Source organism: Phocoena sinus, chromosome 2, assembly GCF_008692025.1.
Source record: "Phocoena sinus isolate mPhoSin1 chromosome 2, mPhoSin1.pri, whole genome shotgun sequence".
Taxonomy (NCBI): Eukaryota; Metazoa; Chordata; class Mammalia; order Artiodactyla; family Phocoenidae; genus Phocoena; species Phocoena sinus.
This window is the reverse complement of record NC_045764.1, coordinates 90943215-90960566: the sequence shown is the minus strand read 5'-3', so window position 1 is coordinate 90960566 and position 17352 is coordinate 90943215. Positions and strand designations below refer to the sequence as shown.

At 39.3% G+C, this 17352-nt stretch overlaps 1 protein-coding gene and 1 non-coding gene across 7 annotated transcripts in view; both read right to left on the bottom strand.

Annotated features, from left to right (window-relative positions):
* TP53BP1 (tumor protein p53 binding protein 1) overlaps positions 1-17352 on the bottom strand; it is a 70363-nt gene that overhangs the window by 19317 nt on the left and 33694 nt on the right. For all 6 annotated transcript variants that reach the window (XM_032623231.1, XM_032623233.1, XM_032623234.1 and 3 more), the window contains 4 exons: positions 16096-16153; positions 14151-14243; positions 8902-9385; positions 5186-5338 (listed from right to left, as the gene is read on the bottom strand). In XM_032623231.1, the coding sequence (XP_032479122.1) occupies positions 5186-5338; positions 8902-9385; positions 14151-14243; positions 16096-16153 (788 nt within the window). The remainder of the gene's footprint in view (positions 1-5185; positions 5339-8901; positions 9386-14150; positions 14244-16095; positions 16154-17352) is intronic.
* TRNAR-CCU lies at positions 2858-2929 on the bottom strand. The gene has a single exon. It is a non-coding gene; the product is annotated as a tRNA-Arg (tRNA).

Sequence of the window (17352 nt, the reverse complement as noted above, 5' to 3'; positions counted from 1 at the left end):
CATTATTTGCCATTCTGTTAAACCCTCTTCTTCCCTCATTGTTACTCACCAACATTCTATCAATTACTGACTCTTCATGCATGAACACCTTACACTCCTGGTTCACAGCCTCCCTTCCACTGTCATTTTCCGAGGCTAACATCCATCAGATGACCCATCCAGCAACAATCTTTCCTGATCTAATTACCACCATTAACCTTTTCCTCTACTCTACCTCAGCCATCTGCTACTACCAGGGTCACTACCAGAAGCTGCACCACCTCCAGAAATCTCACCATTCTCCAGTTACCATCTCCTATCATCCAACTTGCCTTCTTTAGCTGGATGTGAGTCAGCATAATCTGCCAAGGCCACTTGACTAGAGCAGGTGTTGTGAGCTCAGAACTTAAGTCAACTCCTTCTCTTGGACACGGCAAATGAGCAGGGGCAAGACCAGCCTAGAGGGCTGGGACTCCAGGCTATGTCTCAGTTGGAGAGTAGGCCCAAAGAACAGTAGCTAACTATACCTGCCTTTGCAACTGTTCAAAAGTTGAGCCCTTGCTCTTATAATGACTTGGGCCCAGGCTCCAAGGTGGCCTCATGATCTTTTTAATGTATTTGCTTATTTTTTTCCTGTGCGTCCTTCCTACTAGACTACAGAGGCCACATTAAGACAGAGTAGTGACCATCTTCTTTCCTGGATTTATCCTCAAAATAGCACAGTGCCTGCCACAAAAGAGGTCCTCAGTAAATATTTACTGCATGAAGGATCTTCTCTCTCAAACCAGTGTCCTATTTATATTCTCTTCAGTAAATGGTACCACCATCTATCTGCCCAGGCAAAAAACCCAGGCATCATATATGATTCCTCCCTCTCCCACAATCCCCACATGTAGGAATTCACCAAAGTCTATCAATTTCACCTTCTATATATGTAGTTTTTTACATCTATTTCCCTCCTCTCAATCCCCACTACCACTGTCCTAATGTGACACTCATTGCCTCTTGTCTGAACTATGCCTCTAACCTCTCCCATTCCAATCAATTGTTACACTGCTGCCAATTGGACCTTTCCAACATGCAAATCTGAGCATGTCATCCCTTTCCCCCAAATTCTTTAAAGGCTTTCCATCACACAGAAGATAAAAATCTAAACTCTCTTCTATGATATACAAAGCCTTATGCTCTGGGCCCCTACCAACCTCAAGAGCACCCTCTCTCACAATTCCCTACCCTACCGTCCTTGTCACATTCTAAATATTCATTAAGCATGCCATGCTGTCTACATATTTACAAACCTTTTCATTCTGCCTGCAGCGTCCTTCTCCCCTGCCCTTCAACCTCATCTGCCGCACTTTGAGCACTACGTCTTCTGTGAGGCCTTTTAGTCACCTTCAGGTAAGCTAGCAGGCTCTGGCCCCTCTTTCTAACACATCTTTCCATACCTCTACTACAGCAACCACAAGTTCTGGATTTGTTGCATGTCAAGTGTAAATAAGCTCCTAAGAGAATAGAGACCCTGTCTTTTTATCTTCTTAGTCTCAGTGCCCGCCATAGTACTAGGAACACAGCAAAAAAGAAGCTGCTGGTAAATAAATGAATAAAATTTTTAAAATACGATAAACAAAGGCTACAAGAGATGAGGGAAGGAAAGTTCCCAGAATCCTCTGACGTCAACCTGTCCACCTTCACACCTCTACACATCTTTGGGCTGCCCACCAAGTGTACTGTTCCCACATGTGTGCTCTTTACTTTCTGCCTCTGTGCCTTTGCTCACCAAGCCTTCTTTCTATATAGAACACCCTTTCCCTGTATCTCCCAATATCTAAAAGCTTCAGTGTCCAACTCAAGTACTTTCCGGCCCTCACCCAGAAAGGCTTTATCAAAATTCTCTTCAGACACGTTTCCTCCTCTTCTGAACTACTACACACACCTTCCGTTTGACACACATCCCTTTCACTCTTAAGAGACAGCACAGTGTAGTAGTTAGGAATGCAGGCTGTGGAATTAGACTGCCTGGGATGAATTCTAGTTCCTCTGTTTATTAGCTTTGTAGCATTAAGCAAGTGATTTTAACTTGCTATGTCAGTTTCTTGAGTGCAAAATGGGAATAACAATATCCATCTCACAGCTTAGTTGTGAGAATTAAATGAGTTAAATCACGTAAAAGTCCTTAGAATAGTGCCTGGCAGAAATAGAGACACAGATGTAAAGAACAAACGTACGGACACCAAGGGAGGAAGGTGGTGGGGTGGTGGGGTGTGATGAATTGGGAGATTGGGATTGACATGTATACACTAATATGTATAAAATAGATAACTAATAAGAAACTGCTGTGTAAAAAATAAATAAAATTTTAAAATTTAAAAAAAGAGTGCCTGGCATATAGCTAGTGCTCAATAAACATTAGTTGCTATTACTATTTTATTTAATTATGGCAAGTGTTTCCCAAGCTATGTAACATAGGTGTATAATACACATTACTTTAAAAAATGCTGGGCTTCCCTGGTGGTGCAGTGGTTGAGAGTCCGCCTGCCGATGCAGGGAACACGGGTTCGTGCCCCGGTCTGGGAAGATCCCACATGCCGCGGAGCAGCTGGGCCCGTAAGCCATGGCCACTGAGCCTGCGCATCTGGAGCCTGTGCTCCGCAAAGGGTGAGGTCACAACAGTGAGAGGCCCGCGTAACGCAAAAAAAAAAGTTCAATAGTCAAATAAATTTAGGAAATGCTGTGTTACATAATAAAATAGATTTTTAAAAATATTTATTCATTTACTTTGGCTGCGCCGGTTCTTAGTTGTGGAGTCTCTGTTGTGGTGTGCGGGATCTTTTAGTTGTAGCATGCAGGCTCATAGTTGTGGCATGCATGCAGGATCTAGCTCCCTGACCAGGAATTGAACCTGGGCCCCTGCATTAGGAGCACGGAGTCTTACCCACTGGACCACCAGGGAAGTCCCAAAATAGATATCTTTACTGGAGGGCTTCTTAGACCCTTTAATGTAATATGCACTGTGAATCTCCATGGTGGGGGAGGGGGCAGTTACAGCACTAGGTGTTTTCTCAAATTTAATATTTATGACCATGGAACTTTGTTTTCCCTCTCAGAGTATCTAGCAGGCCTGCTGTTTCCAAAAATATACTTTAGAAAGCACCATAAAAAATATTAAATAAAGTAATATGTTTAACACTTAAAACTAGTACCTGGCACATAGTTCAGTGTAGACTACAACAGTTACAAAAACTTTTCATGAAAGCAAATTTTTTCTATAAAGCTGCTAAGCTCACAATTTTTCCAAAATAGTAATAATACTGAAAAAAATTTCATAAACTAAAACTGAAGGTAAACCAACATTTAAAAAGAAATATTTCTGGAACTTAGTGTATAATAAATAAAGAATTGGGAACTCCCTGGCGGTCCAGTTGTTAGGACTCCATGCTTTCACTGCCGAGGGCCCAAGTTCAATTCCTAGTCAGAGAACTAATATCCTGCAAGCTGCACAGCATGGCCAAAAAAAAAAGACAATTTCTCAAACTAATATAAAATCCTTTCTGACATGAGGGCCACAATGGCCCAATAATGAACAATAGCAATAATATGTTCCACTTAAAACTATATACCAGTTTTGGACTTCCCAGGTGGCACAGTGGTTTAGAATCCACCTGCCAATGCAGCGGACACGGGTTCGAGCCCTGGTCCGGGAAGATATCACATGCCGCAGGGCAACTAAGCCCGTGCGCCACAACTACTGAGCCTATACTCTAGAGACCGCACGCCACAACAAGAGAAGCTACTACAATGAGAAGTCCGCGCACCGCAATGAAGAGTAGCCCCGCTCACCGCGACTAGAGAAAGCCTGCTCGCCGCAACTAGAGAAAAGCCCGCACGTAACAACAAAGACCCAACACAGGCAAATAAATAAATAAATTTATTTTTAAAATTTCAAAAAAAATAAATAAAACTATACACCAGTTTAATTCTCCCTGAGCACAACCTCCTATATGGCTAGCTGGCAGAATTAAAGAAAAGTGCTTGACTAAGGAATAGAATAGCTATGCCTCTTATCAATTACTAAAATGGTTCCCAGATATTAACATATATACCAAGAAAAAAGTGCCAGATCTTTAATTCTAGAAAATCTCTCTAACCTCAGCAAGTATTAGATCTAAACAAAGTCAGCATACAACGTTGTACACTATAACAGTCAATAAACACCAATATTATGCTGACACTGGGAATGAGTCCATAATGAATCCTACTAAGAAATAAAGGTTCATCTCCAGGACTTCCCTGGTGGCGCAGTGGTTAAGAATCTGCCTGCCAATTCAGGGGACATGGGTTCGAGCCCTGGTCTAGGAAGACCCCACATATTGTGGAGCAACTAAGCCTGTGCGTCACAACTACTGAAGCCCACGAGCCCTAGAGCCCACGCACCACAACTACTGAGCCCGAGTGCTGCAACTACTGAAGCCCGTGCGCCTAGAGCCTGTGCTCCATCACAAGAGAAGCCACCGCAATGAGAAGCCCACACTGAAGAGTAGCCCCCGCAGCAACAAAGACCCAATGCAGCCAAAAAAATAAATTAAATAATTTTTTAAAAAAAGGTACATCTCCTACTAACAGGTTCATAACCACACACAAATGGAAACTAAGACCAATGAGTAAAAAATGGTAACACGTGAGAAAACAGTGAGAAATGATGAGAAAATACATGCAGCTAAGCAGGGAGTTCTACACTTCATTAGTTTCCACGGATTAAAAATAACACGTAACAGGGAACTATATTCAACATCCTGGGATAAACCATAATGGAAAAGAATATTAAAAAAAAGCATGTCTCTGTGTATAACTGAGTAACTTCACTATACAGCAGAGATGGACACAACAGTGTAAATCAACTACAATTTAAAAAAAATTTTTTTTAACACATAAAATCTTTACACATGAGAGAGATTTATCAATCTGTTCTTTATAGATACAGAATGCATGATGGGATTGGTTAAATAAGTGACCAGAGGTCAAACAGCAAACCCATAGTTGGGAAAGACAGAACTCAGAACTCTAGCCCAGATGTTATATCTTTCTCATAAAAGGATTAAAGAAAACAGTGTTAGTAGCTAGTTGTATAGGGAAGAGGGGAGCAGGTAGAGAGCCAGGGTAATTCTTCTATTGAAAAAAATTTGCCACATAGACCCACAGTGTACATTACCTCAGTTACTTTTCTTTCTACCTCTGTTCCGTCCACATAATACACATCTGTGATGACACGAGTGACAAGTGTGCGAACCTCACGAATTGTTCTCATGTGGCGATGCAAGACATGGCCATGAGGGGGCTGAGGCATATCAAACTCTTCCTCTCCCTATGATAAAAAATAGAGAGTCTCATTGCAAACTGTCAGAATCACAAGTCAACTGCTTCATGATGAGCACTGTTCAGAGGTTCCATGAATCTAATGTGATGGAATTTTCCCGTTGCTTTGTTTCTATTCACCTATAGGTAACACTAGGGATGGACCAGCTGTCTAGCCAGAGGCTAGGAAATGTCTGTATCAGTTTCACCTAAAACAACCTATTCCTGCCTAAATTAAAAGCATAACATCTAGCACTTATATCTAGGATATTTAAGTGAAACTTTGACCCCCTAAAAGCACATTGAGATTGTAATCCTTCTGATTTTGTTGCCGACTTGTCAATCAGCATTCAAGTTTACACTCACAACAGGCTCTTCAGATAAAAGGAAGGCATTCTTTAGAACTTTATATAAAGCAATAATATCTGTTAGTCTCAGTGCAGTCTGTTTTTTCTGCATTAGTAAGTGAAAACTACGGTATATTTATACCTGGAACAAGACACACTGATTTCTCCTAGAATTAAATATGAAATATTTGATCTATTCCAAATAAGAGATTGTAACTAAAGAGTTGAGCTAGTGTCCAGAAACAGAGAACATTAGCAAATTAGGATTTCATATCTAGTTGCACCATAATCAGTTATATATTTTAAATAAGACCCTACATTTTTATGACAACTGTTACCTACATGTTTTCTCATAACACCTAGATCACATTTATCCATATCCAAGCCCCCCACCCCCCTTCTACCCCATGGCTCTGCAATTGTGAGAGGAAATGCACACTTTTTTCTCCCACCTTATTTCCCCTATAGTAGAATGATTTTACTTTCTGCAGTCAGTGTCAAGGTATCTAAGTCTTTCAAAAGAGTTATATTTACCACTGCAATAATGAGTCTGGTTTTTTCCTGATAGTGTGGTAGTAATTTACCTAAAGTAATTACTCTGAATAGTTTGCACTCCAACTTCATGTTAGGGGTGAAATATCTACTAAAATTATGTGAATAAATATAAATAAAATAAAATGCGTGGAAACTTATTCAACCAATTCCTTAAAATACTTCTGTATATACAACTCTGGTTAATGAATGGTCAGGGCATACGTCAGTCATCAGGGTGTATCAGAGCCATGGCAGCCTGGACTTCCTGCCTGCACACACAGGGGTCTAAAAGGTTTCAGTGCGCTTTATATGTCCCTGAAACGCGGCCAAAAAGCCTCCCTGTATTCTTCCATTACAACAGCCAGACAAATGATCACTTCGAGAGAGATACCTAAATAAACATGTCTGATAGAATAAGAAAGGAGAGAAGGGAAAAAGGGCAGATAAAAAGAAAGTTATGCTTACTCTCTTCAAATAGTCTTCTGAAAAGAGGTTTCTGTAAAGATAAATAGCTTGAGGATCTTGTTATAATTAAGGGAAGATAAAATAAAAATAAAACCGCACTTTCACTTCATAGAAAACCTGGCTTTAGGCCCACTTGACACATAAATGGAAATTTAAGGAATGTCAAATGTAGGCTGCCTATGTTTTTCTCTGAGTACTGAACTGAGTCCTACCCCGACTGCAAGGGATAAAAAAGCACTGATGCTTGGAAAACCTCCATACAGCATTCCTCATTTTCCAACCATTCTTCAAAAGATGGCACACCAACCCCAATTTCTGTTACTGTACCCACCATTTATATTTTTTAATTGCGGTAAAATATACTTAACATAAAATTTACCATTTTAACCATTTTAAAATAAACAGTTTGTAGCATTATGTACATTCACATTATTGTAAAAACATCACCATATCCACCTCCAGAACTTTTTTATCTTTCTCAACAGAAACTCTGTACCCAATCTGCATCTGTATTTTTTTTAGCACTTTTCTTTCCTTAGCAGGAGCAACTAGCTCTTAAATATGTCATTTCACTCTGTATGACATAGTAGTAGTACAGCATACGTGGTGGTTGTGCTGGTAACAGCTGCAGTAGTAGTAGTTAAAACAATAATAATCAATAGGTTGTAGCAGTAGCCAACACATATTGAGCATTTACTGTGTGCCAGACCCAGTGCTAAGAGCTTTGCAAACTTTATCTCAACTTTCACAACATCCAGATGCTGTCTGACTCCAAAGCCTGAGCTCTGGCTCACTGGCTCCCATCATCATGTTGAGACAGGAACAGAGATTATTTCCCTCTTTGACAGAGGGAGAATATGAAGAAGTAAAAGAAAATACAATCTAGTGGCACCCACATGATTGCTGTCTTTAAGATAAACTCTTTTTATAAAGGCAGAGAAACCTAATTACTATGTGGCAGAATCAAACACTTTAAATTAAGGGCGAAAATAAACAGCTGCAAAATAGGGTCTGATGTGCTACAGCCCCTATATCCAAAAGGCTATGCTATTTTGAAACTTCCTGAATTGATAAGGTCTTAGGTCTCAGAGGCTGTGTTACTATAAAAGGCTAATATAAACAGAATTTTTGGAGAGGCATGGATAAACAGAACAAGACTACACAAGCTGTGATTTAAAAACAGAAAAGCAACATAGCATAATGAAAAGAATACCGATTCTGAAGTCAGATATGCTGAGTTCAAATTCCAGTTCTGCCACCTACTGATGGCAAAATCTTGGGCAAGTTACTTAACCTCTCTTCAGCTTGGTTTCTTTACCTGTGAAATGGGAATAATAATACCAACCTCATGGGTTGTCTTGAGCACAATGCTGATATACTGTAGGTGTTCAATAAATAGGAATTATTTTATTTTTATAAAACAAACAACTTGGACCATTCGAATGAGAGGCACATCACTAGTGAAGCTTTCCTAGGCAGATCCCAAGTGAAGATGATCTACCAGAGCAACTGAAAAGGCAATTTAACCACTATTACTAATGAAATTTTATGAACTTCCTCTTGTTAGCATGTACATTACTACCACCACTTCTTACCCACTCAATTTTCACTAGTACCTACACTTCCCTACTCTATTCCCAAGAAGCTGTTCTTCTTCCAGTCTCACGTTCATCAGCCCCAAACCTTTTCTTCCCAGTATGTCTATTCCTAGCCTCTTTCTGCAGTCCCTGGTCACCTGGGGACTTTCCCTGTTAGTGTTCTTTGTTTACAATACTGTGATAAACTATCCTTCATGCTTCTTCTACTCCTTCCTCCTTTACTTTCTACTCTCTCAGTTCCTGGGAACATTGGTTAAATAGACTTGGGGGACAAGCAATTAGCTCTTATGGTTATAAAGGAGGATGAGAAATGATGGCAGAAGGAAAGATTGAATGTAGAAAAGTATTACAGGACCCAGACTATATTCCTGGCTTTCTCTTCCAGTAAAGACCTACTTGACAAACTCTAGCACTATTCCATTTCCCTGAAAGATTATCTTATTGGCTATAGCTACCCATAATTTTCACTACCCTATCCCAATCTTGGATGAATTGTTTTTATCCTTTAACCACTGGTCTGTATAAAACTGTTAAGAATTATCATTAAGTACAAGTACCACAACTTAAATTCTCTGGGAATCCAGAAAGTTGAAAACAGGGCCCCTGAGGTACCCTGTATGTTCTCTCACCTGGCTATGGAGTGACTCTGTATCATCCCCAGGAGCACTGACTGGTTTCTCACCACTCCCCCTCTCAGTCTGAACTGTGGCATCTTGTTTTCCAGAGTTCTGGTCCACTGTACTGGTCCCTTGTTCACACACATTCTTTACAGTCTGAGTTGCTGCTGAAACAGTTTCGGGGACCCAGAAGGAATGCTCTATGGTCTGGATTCCTACGTTATTTTGGCTGGGCCTTTCAATCAAGGCTTCACTAGATTTTTCCTGACTGGTATTCTGTCCTTCTTTCTGGCCTTCTGGCATATCTGTCTCCATTGCTTCTCCTTGAGGACTGGATGGCTCCTGTGTGGCCATCTCCAGGGAGGTAGGAGAAGCAGGGTCTTTGACAGGACTACTGGGCTTCATAGGCTGTTGACTCTGGCTGGTCCTTTGGTCACCTTCTAATTTTCCCTTCTCCTCTTCATCTTGAGTACTTGGAAAATGCAGCGAGTTTCCCCTGAAAATCAAGAACATAAAGAAACCATGTCAAAAAAAAGAAACCATATCAAGTAAGCAAGTGTATACGTGAGTGTGAGAGTGTGTGTGTGTGTGTGTGTGTGTGTGTGTGTGTGTGTCAAGGGGGAACCATAATTTGACACTCTGAGATATGTGGGGAAGGGTGAAAATGAGGTGACCGAGTATATGACCTTACAAGATTTCTCATCATAATTTCACTCCTGTGAAAAAATAACGGTGCACAGGACTATTCCACGATGATGGTAAAATAGCCATAAAATTTCTTCTCTCCATTAGCTATGAACTCTGAAAACTAACACAGGAAAACAAGGTAAACAAAGGATGCAAAACCATTATTAAAGTCATAGACACTGTAGGCAACTTAGGGATCTACTTCAAAACAGATCAATTAGGTCAAGATGTCTCATTTGGCTTTATTAATGGTTCTAATATTCCTTAAATGACTCCTAGCATTCTAGATACTGTTCATTATGCCCCTTGACTAATAATTTTAGGAAAAGAAACCCAATCTGTAAAGGAAAGAGTTGTAGGTGAGATTCTATCTTTGCTAGCTATATTGACATTATCTACAACTAACCATTTCAGAATGACTTGGTTCCTCACAGTTCAGGGTCTTTCTTTTCATTAGTCTTCCCATTTGGCTATCAGTGATTTATTCATATATCCCACAAGCATTTGATGCATGTCTCCTACAAACCAGATACCATGAAGCCCTGAGGTGCCTAGGAGCTTTCTTAAATGCTCTCAACAATACACCAGAATAAATAGGCCCAGATTAACTCCAAGTGAGCAGGTTACACAGAAACTTGACATTCACATCTTATTCATCTCCACACTTAAAACACTTAACACGGGGTTTAATATAAAGTGCTTAGGGCTTCCCTGGTGGCGCAGTGGTTGAGAGTCCGCCTGCCGATGCATGGGACACGGGTTCGTGCCCCGATCTGGGAAGATCGTACATGCCGTGGAGCGGCTGGGCCCGTGAGCCATGGCCGCTGCACCTGCGTGTCTGGAGCCTGTGCTCCGCAACGGGAGAGGCCACAACAGTGAGAGGCCCGCATACAGCCAACAAATAAAAATAAATTAAAAAAAAAATAAAGTGCTTAATAAATTTACTTTCAACAAAAGAATGTTCTCTCAATCAATTAACTGCAAAAATCTACTTTCAGATTAACTAATTGTATAACTGTGTTCATCATATAGAAAATGCCCATAACTTCTAACTTTTTAGTAAACCATAAGTTGAATGCATCACTGTACTATAAAAAACAACATACTAATGCATTTTTAGGTTGCGTTAAATATATAATAACCAAAATAAAGATAAAAAGAACCCATTCTGAACTGACCATGGAAAAACATCTGAAATGTTTCAGGTCATCATATTTTACAAAGCATAAACTGAGATATACCCAGAAGATAACATCCAGGATGATAAAGGGTCTAGAAACTATGTCACATGCTGTTGTGTTTGGCCAGAGAAAGATGGAGCCATCTAGACAGAAAAAGCTGTCCCCAACTTGGGAGGAGCTCTCACCCTTAGAAGCTGAACTGACCTGGGTAGACAGAAAAAAGAAGCATGAAGAACTCTTTGGGGCTTGCTCTGCTCTGGATCTTGGAGAAGAAAGAGAAAAAGAGAAGTCTCTGAGGTTTCTATCTTGCGCAGCTCAGTTTACCAAAACAGGAGATCAAAGTGGGATTTAGAAAAGAGTTCTAGCCAAAGAGAGCCTGGTATGCATTTGGTTGTTAGAGCTTGTGTCTTCTCTGTCAGGAACCTCAACTGAATGAGGATATATGGTCCAGTGAAGAATAGGTAAGAATAAGATCACCAGAAGACAGACGAATAACACCTATCTGGTTTATAAGTGATCATACATATAAATTACTTAGCACAGTGCTAGATACACAGCAGATGCTCAATTGATATTAGCTGCATAAGACAAAGTATGAACTGAATACCCATGTTTGAATCTTTAAGACATCTAACATATCAAGAGCTGAGCAATAATGAAAGTGAGCCAAAAGCTAGAAGGGACAAGACTTGATTAACCATTTCAAGAATTCAATTACCATTGTTCCCCGCACTTTAAATAAGCCTAGACATTTTACCTCAGAAGCTATTTATTTAGTGTAGAACTTCTGAATAGAGTTTTACTTCTAAAACAAAGCTTTTTTTCTTTGTTTTATTTTTGACTTTTTAATTCTTAATTGACAAATATTAGGCTGCTTTTTTCTCCCAAACTGTTAACTGGAACTCCTCTCTCTCTAAAGACTAAAGGTATCTCATGGCAACATCAGCAATATTCAGCAGATTCCTGTCAAATACCAGAATTTTGGTATCTATCTTTCTTGGGTTAGCATCAGTCAAACAAATAAATGATGTTCAATTCACAGTCACTTCCCTCCAAGAAACATCTATCATAAAGATGTGGTATATTAATCTCCCAAGAAACAATAAAGAAGGAAACTTCAGTACCAGAAAAGAGACAGAAGAAATTCAATAATTGTAAGAAGGACCACACTTCTCTTTCTTCATTAGTTCCAGCTACACAATTCTACTCTGGTCACTATATGTCAGATTTAGAAACTGATGCAAAGAAAGCAAATTTTAGCAGGGAAAGCCCGGGTAAAATTAATCCAAAGTGAAACATGGAAGAAAAAACCTCCATATTTAATAAACTTCTAACCATTCTGTTTTGAGTGTAGGTCTGTCTGCGGAGGAACTGGAATCAAAACCAGCTGGAGTGCTTCCCTGGTGGCACAGTGGTTAAAAATCTGCCTACCAATGCAGGGGACACGGGTTCAATCCCTGATCCAGGAAGATCCCACATGCTGCAGAGCAACTAGGCCCGTGCACCACAACTACTGAGCCAGTGTTCTAGAGCCCACGAGCCACAAATACTGAAGCCCATGCACCTAGAGCCCGTGCTCTGCAACAAGAGAAGCCACTGCAATGAGAAGCCCGTGCACCCCAACGAAGACCCAACGCAACCAAAAATAAAAAATAAATAAAATTTTAAAAAACCAACAACAACAAAAAACAGCTGGATTCTCAGGCCCTTGTTCTACCAAGGTTGAACAAAAATCACCAGCATCCTAGCCTATTTTAAAACAGTCTCTAGTGGGAAGCAGATGCATAGCACAGGGAGATCACCTCAGTGCTTTGTGACCACCTAGAGGGGTGGGATAGGGAGGGTGGGAGGGAGGGAGATGCAAGAGGGAAGAGATACGGGGACATATGTATAACTGATTCACTTTGTTATAAAGCAGAAACTAACACACCATTGTAAAGCAATTATACTCCAATAAATCTGTTTAAAAAAAAAGTCTCTATTTTAAAATAGGAAGGCAATACGATGCAATCAATTAATTTCCTAATTGCTGGGTCAACACCATACCATTTTTGGAATAAAACAAGGTGGCATTTCGCCTAACAAGCTTCCTGATACAACAGAGGATATCATCTGGGCTATCTGATTCCCAAAAATACCAACAAGTTCACATTTAATCATCAGAATGTCCAATAAAAGCACTGACATGTTTCTCTTAAATATTTCTATCAGTAAGGAACACGGAAATTATGTTGCAGGGAATTCCCTGGCAGTCCCGTAGTTAGGACTCTGCACTCTCATTACCGAGGGCGTGGGTTCAATCCCTAGTTGGGGAACTAAGACCCCGCAAGCCACGGTGCAGCCAACAAAAAAAGAAATTATGTTGCAAATAACACTATTAGGAATATACCTGTTGACAAAACATTATTATATTCCCTAATTACAAAATCATTGATTTCTAGAGATAAAAGATTCCACTACATAATAATAATACAAACTTATTCCATTGCCATTACTTATTTCCCTATACTAAATATAAGAACCACATATTCCAAACAAGATACTTTTCTAATAGAGAAGAAATACTTTGTAATTCAAAAACTTTTTTCCCACTTCAGAGCTGTTCTAAGAGATGAAGGAGTAAAGAAATTATGGGATTTTTTTAATTCCATCGAGTCTGACAAACTTTAAATTTTAGATGTTGAACATCTCAGTTTTGCCATATGGGAAATTAAAGAGAAATAAAAAGTCTGTTAAAAGTAAACATTTTCGGCACTTCCCTGGTGGCGCAGTGGTTAAGAATCTGCCTGCCAATGCAGGGGACACAGGTTCGAGCCTTGGTCTGGGAAGATCCTACATGCCACAGAGCAACTAAGCCTGTGCACCACAGCTACTGAGCCTGTGCTCTACAGTCCACGAGCCACAACTACTGAAACCCACGCGCGTAGAGCCCAGTGCTCCGCAACAAGAGAAGCTACCGCAGTGAGAAGTGTGTGCACGGCAATGAAGAGCAGCCCCCGCTCACCGCAACTAGAGAAAGCCCGCGCACAGCAACGAAGAAGACCTGACGCAGCCATAAATAAATAAATAAAGTTAATAAAAAAAGTAAACATTTTCAAACTAAGTAAAAGGAAATAATCTTAGAAATACAGAATGATATATTTTCATAAGTTTATGAAGACTGAATCATTTTAAATTGATAGAACTGGCAGATAAAGACAAAAATCTATATCTATAAAATATTTAATAAAATTTCTGACATCTTATTTATAAATCCACCTAGAATATGTCACAGTCCCTCAGATAAAAGAGTAAGCTCAAGTTCACAAAACAGTAGCAGTATATTCCAGATTTTGCTACCAACCATTTTGTGAATCAATGTAGCCCAAAAGATGCTATGAAAATAATGCTTGCCTGATGGGTACAGAGGGGGAATCCTGACTTCGAGCCTCATCCTCTTGCGGGGCTTCACAGACACAGCTAAACGCAGACATGGTCTTCTGGGGACTAAGAAACAAATTAAAGCAATATACTGTGTTAGTTCTGAAAGGAAAAGTACCTCTGGAAATTATCCTTTTAGGCACAGAGAGAATAAAATCCTTTCTCTGAATCTGAAAAATCTGAATACCAAATATTTGATGACATTAAGGAATCAATATCAGTTTTAAAAGCATGATAGTAGTACTGTGGTTAAGTTCAAAGTAAAGAATTCTTATCTTTTAGAGACAGCATTGAAATATTTACAGATAAAATGATATAATGCTAGAATTAGCTTCAAAATAATCCAGTGGAGAGGAGAGTGCTGGAAGTATTTATAAATGAATCAAGACTAGTCATAAGTTGGTAATTTTTGACACTGGGTGATGAATATATGGTAGTTCATTATACTATTCTCTTTACTTTTGTATATGCTTGAAACCTTCAATAATGAAATGTGTGAGAGAGAAATAAGATGGCAGCAAGTAATCTGAACAGTGCCCAGTTACAGACAACACTTAAAAACAGCGGTACTGCTTCACCTAAATGCAGAGGAAGCAGTGATCATTTAAACTGTGCTACGTGCTACAGAGCTTACTTTAAATGATTTCTTATGGTGAACCCAATGGTTAGGTAAATAGTCAAAGATTCTTAAAATCTAGATTCTCATATACAAAATTTGCTTCACAACAATACCAGTGAATCTCATTCCATGATCCACCAATCCAACCCTCTGCCTCAAGTTTTCCCCCTATTTTTCCATCCCTACATTCCATCCAAAGGATCCAGGAATCTTCAGCAGCATATTCTGTTCTCTCTTAACAAGCACATGTACAGACTAATAACAAGTTGTGTCGGGTACACAATTCTGTTAAAACCAAAGAGATTTCTTCAACATATCATTAAAGAGTTTTCAACTGAATAAGGATTCAAAGGTACTTATCTTTCAGATTAAATATGCAAAAACTCAGAAAACAACCAATCTCTCTAGACACAGCTTGGTACAAATCAAAGGATTCAGATGGGTCAGAAACTTCCAACTAAGGATCAAATTTAGTCTACAGACAAGCAGGAAATTTTATTTTTAAAAATCCTGATTTCTCTTTACAAATTTAAAGATTTGGCAGCAGTAGGTGTGCATGGTAATGACCGGCTGGAAATGAGCAAGGGCTACCCCCCCCCTTTTAAATGGGACACACATTCAGCTGGCCATCATCGTCAACATTTCATGCTCTTGCACCTAGCCTGCTTTACTTACGTACAGTACCTGTCTAGCCTGATTTAAGAATCCTCACTTATATTTCAACAACCGCTGGTAGTATTTTCATACTGGATGACTCACGCCAGAAACCAATGAAACAATTCTATTCTCACGGCCACCAGATGGCAAAGCTTACCACCAAAGCCTCAGGATGGGGTCATACTCATCCTCAAAGCATTACAGCATTCATGACAAAGCAAAAATAACACTTCAAGGCTGTAGCTAATTTGGCAGGCAGAAGAGAAAATGGCCTGAGGCTATGGGGGGGGGGGTGGCGGCGACTGACTGTAAAAGGAAAAAGGTCTATGGCTATCTCGTTAACCCTGTTTCCTCACCAATAGCAAAAACAATCTCAATCTCACCCACAGAAAAAGAAAAAATGGCACTCCCACATGAACAAAAGGGAGAAAGGGAAACACCATTAAATATCTTATTCTAAGTATAGCAAAAGCTTTATTAAAGTATTAATAAGAAAGCCTAGGGTTACATTCAACACACTGCTAAATCCTTTATGCTGAAGTTTCATTTTAAGTTTTTTTCCTCTCTTGATAAATTATCTTCCCCTCACTACCAGTGGCTTTGTATATTAAACTCCTCTAAATAGCAACCAGCTCTGGTTACCTGGTAACAGCCTCAGCAACAGCAGTAGATCCATTTTTTCTTTCACCAGTTGCTGGCTCTGAATAAAAACAAAAGCAAGTAAAGAAAGGAAAGAGAAACAGAACTCAGTATCACACCTTAAAACCTTCTCTTAAAAACCTGCTCAAACCCAATGATACTCTAAAATAATGCTTGGATTTCAGAAGCTTCTGAAGGCCTCCTTTCACTATGACATAAAAAAATAATAATAAAAATGAAAAATAAAAACCTGCTTTACTAGTATTTGCAACAAATAATAAAAAGGAAATGGGTAAGAATAATAAGTGAACATGAAAAGACTTAACATTTTTTTTTTTTGTGGTACACAGGCCTCTCACTGCTGTGGCCTCTCCCGTTGCGGAGCACAGGCTCCAGATTCGCAGGCTCAGCGGCCATGACTCACAGGTCCAGCCGCTCCGCGGCACGTGGGATCCTCCCGGACCCGGGCACGAACCCGTGTCCCCTGCATTGGCAGGTGGACTCTCAACCACTGCGCCACCAGGTATGTCTTTCTGACTTCTACCAATTTTCTTTCAAACTTCCTACAGAAGACTATTCAGTTTCTCCAGAAATACAATATAATGAATTACTAAGCAGTAACATTTAAAAATGAAAATGAAACTTCTGAATCTCAATCCATCTCTTCTCATACAAGTAAAAAAATTATGTAGTAAAAAAACACAAAATTAATAAACAAAAAAATTTAAAAATTTTAAAACAAATTTAAAAAACTTCTAAAAACGTTTATTAATCTGAAACTAACACAACATTGTAAATCAACTTCAATAAAATTTTTTTAAAAAGGAAAAACTTTAATAAAATCAATTATGTAGGAAAATGTCTCAGGTTCATGCACAAATTTTAAACAGTGTACAGTTTTAAAAGAACCCATACATAGAAGGTACTCAAGTTCTTCCCAAAGTGCTTTTGGGATAGATATTTGAAAAATAAAACACATTTTCAAGAAAGAATCTGTAGCAAAAATTAAAGGTCATACTGAAAAGAATCCTATAGTCTCAAAGCAATGCTACTAATGCCTAGGGATTAAAATTTGTTCATTTACAATTCATTCCAGCCTTAGAGAAAATAACAAATATTTTTAAACATTTCTAAAATAAGTCATAACCCAATATAATCTGAATAGTCCATCAAGGAGGCAGCTGAAGTTTGGTGGTTAGAGCACTGGCTCTGATACAGAAACCTGGTTCAGGCCCTGGCTCTAGCACTTAGCAGTCCAAC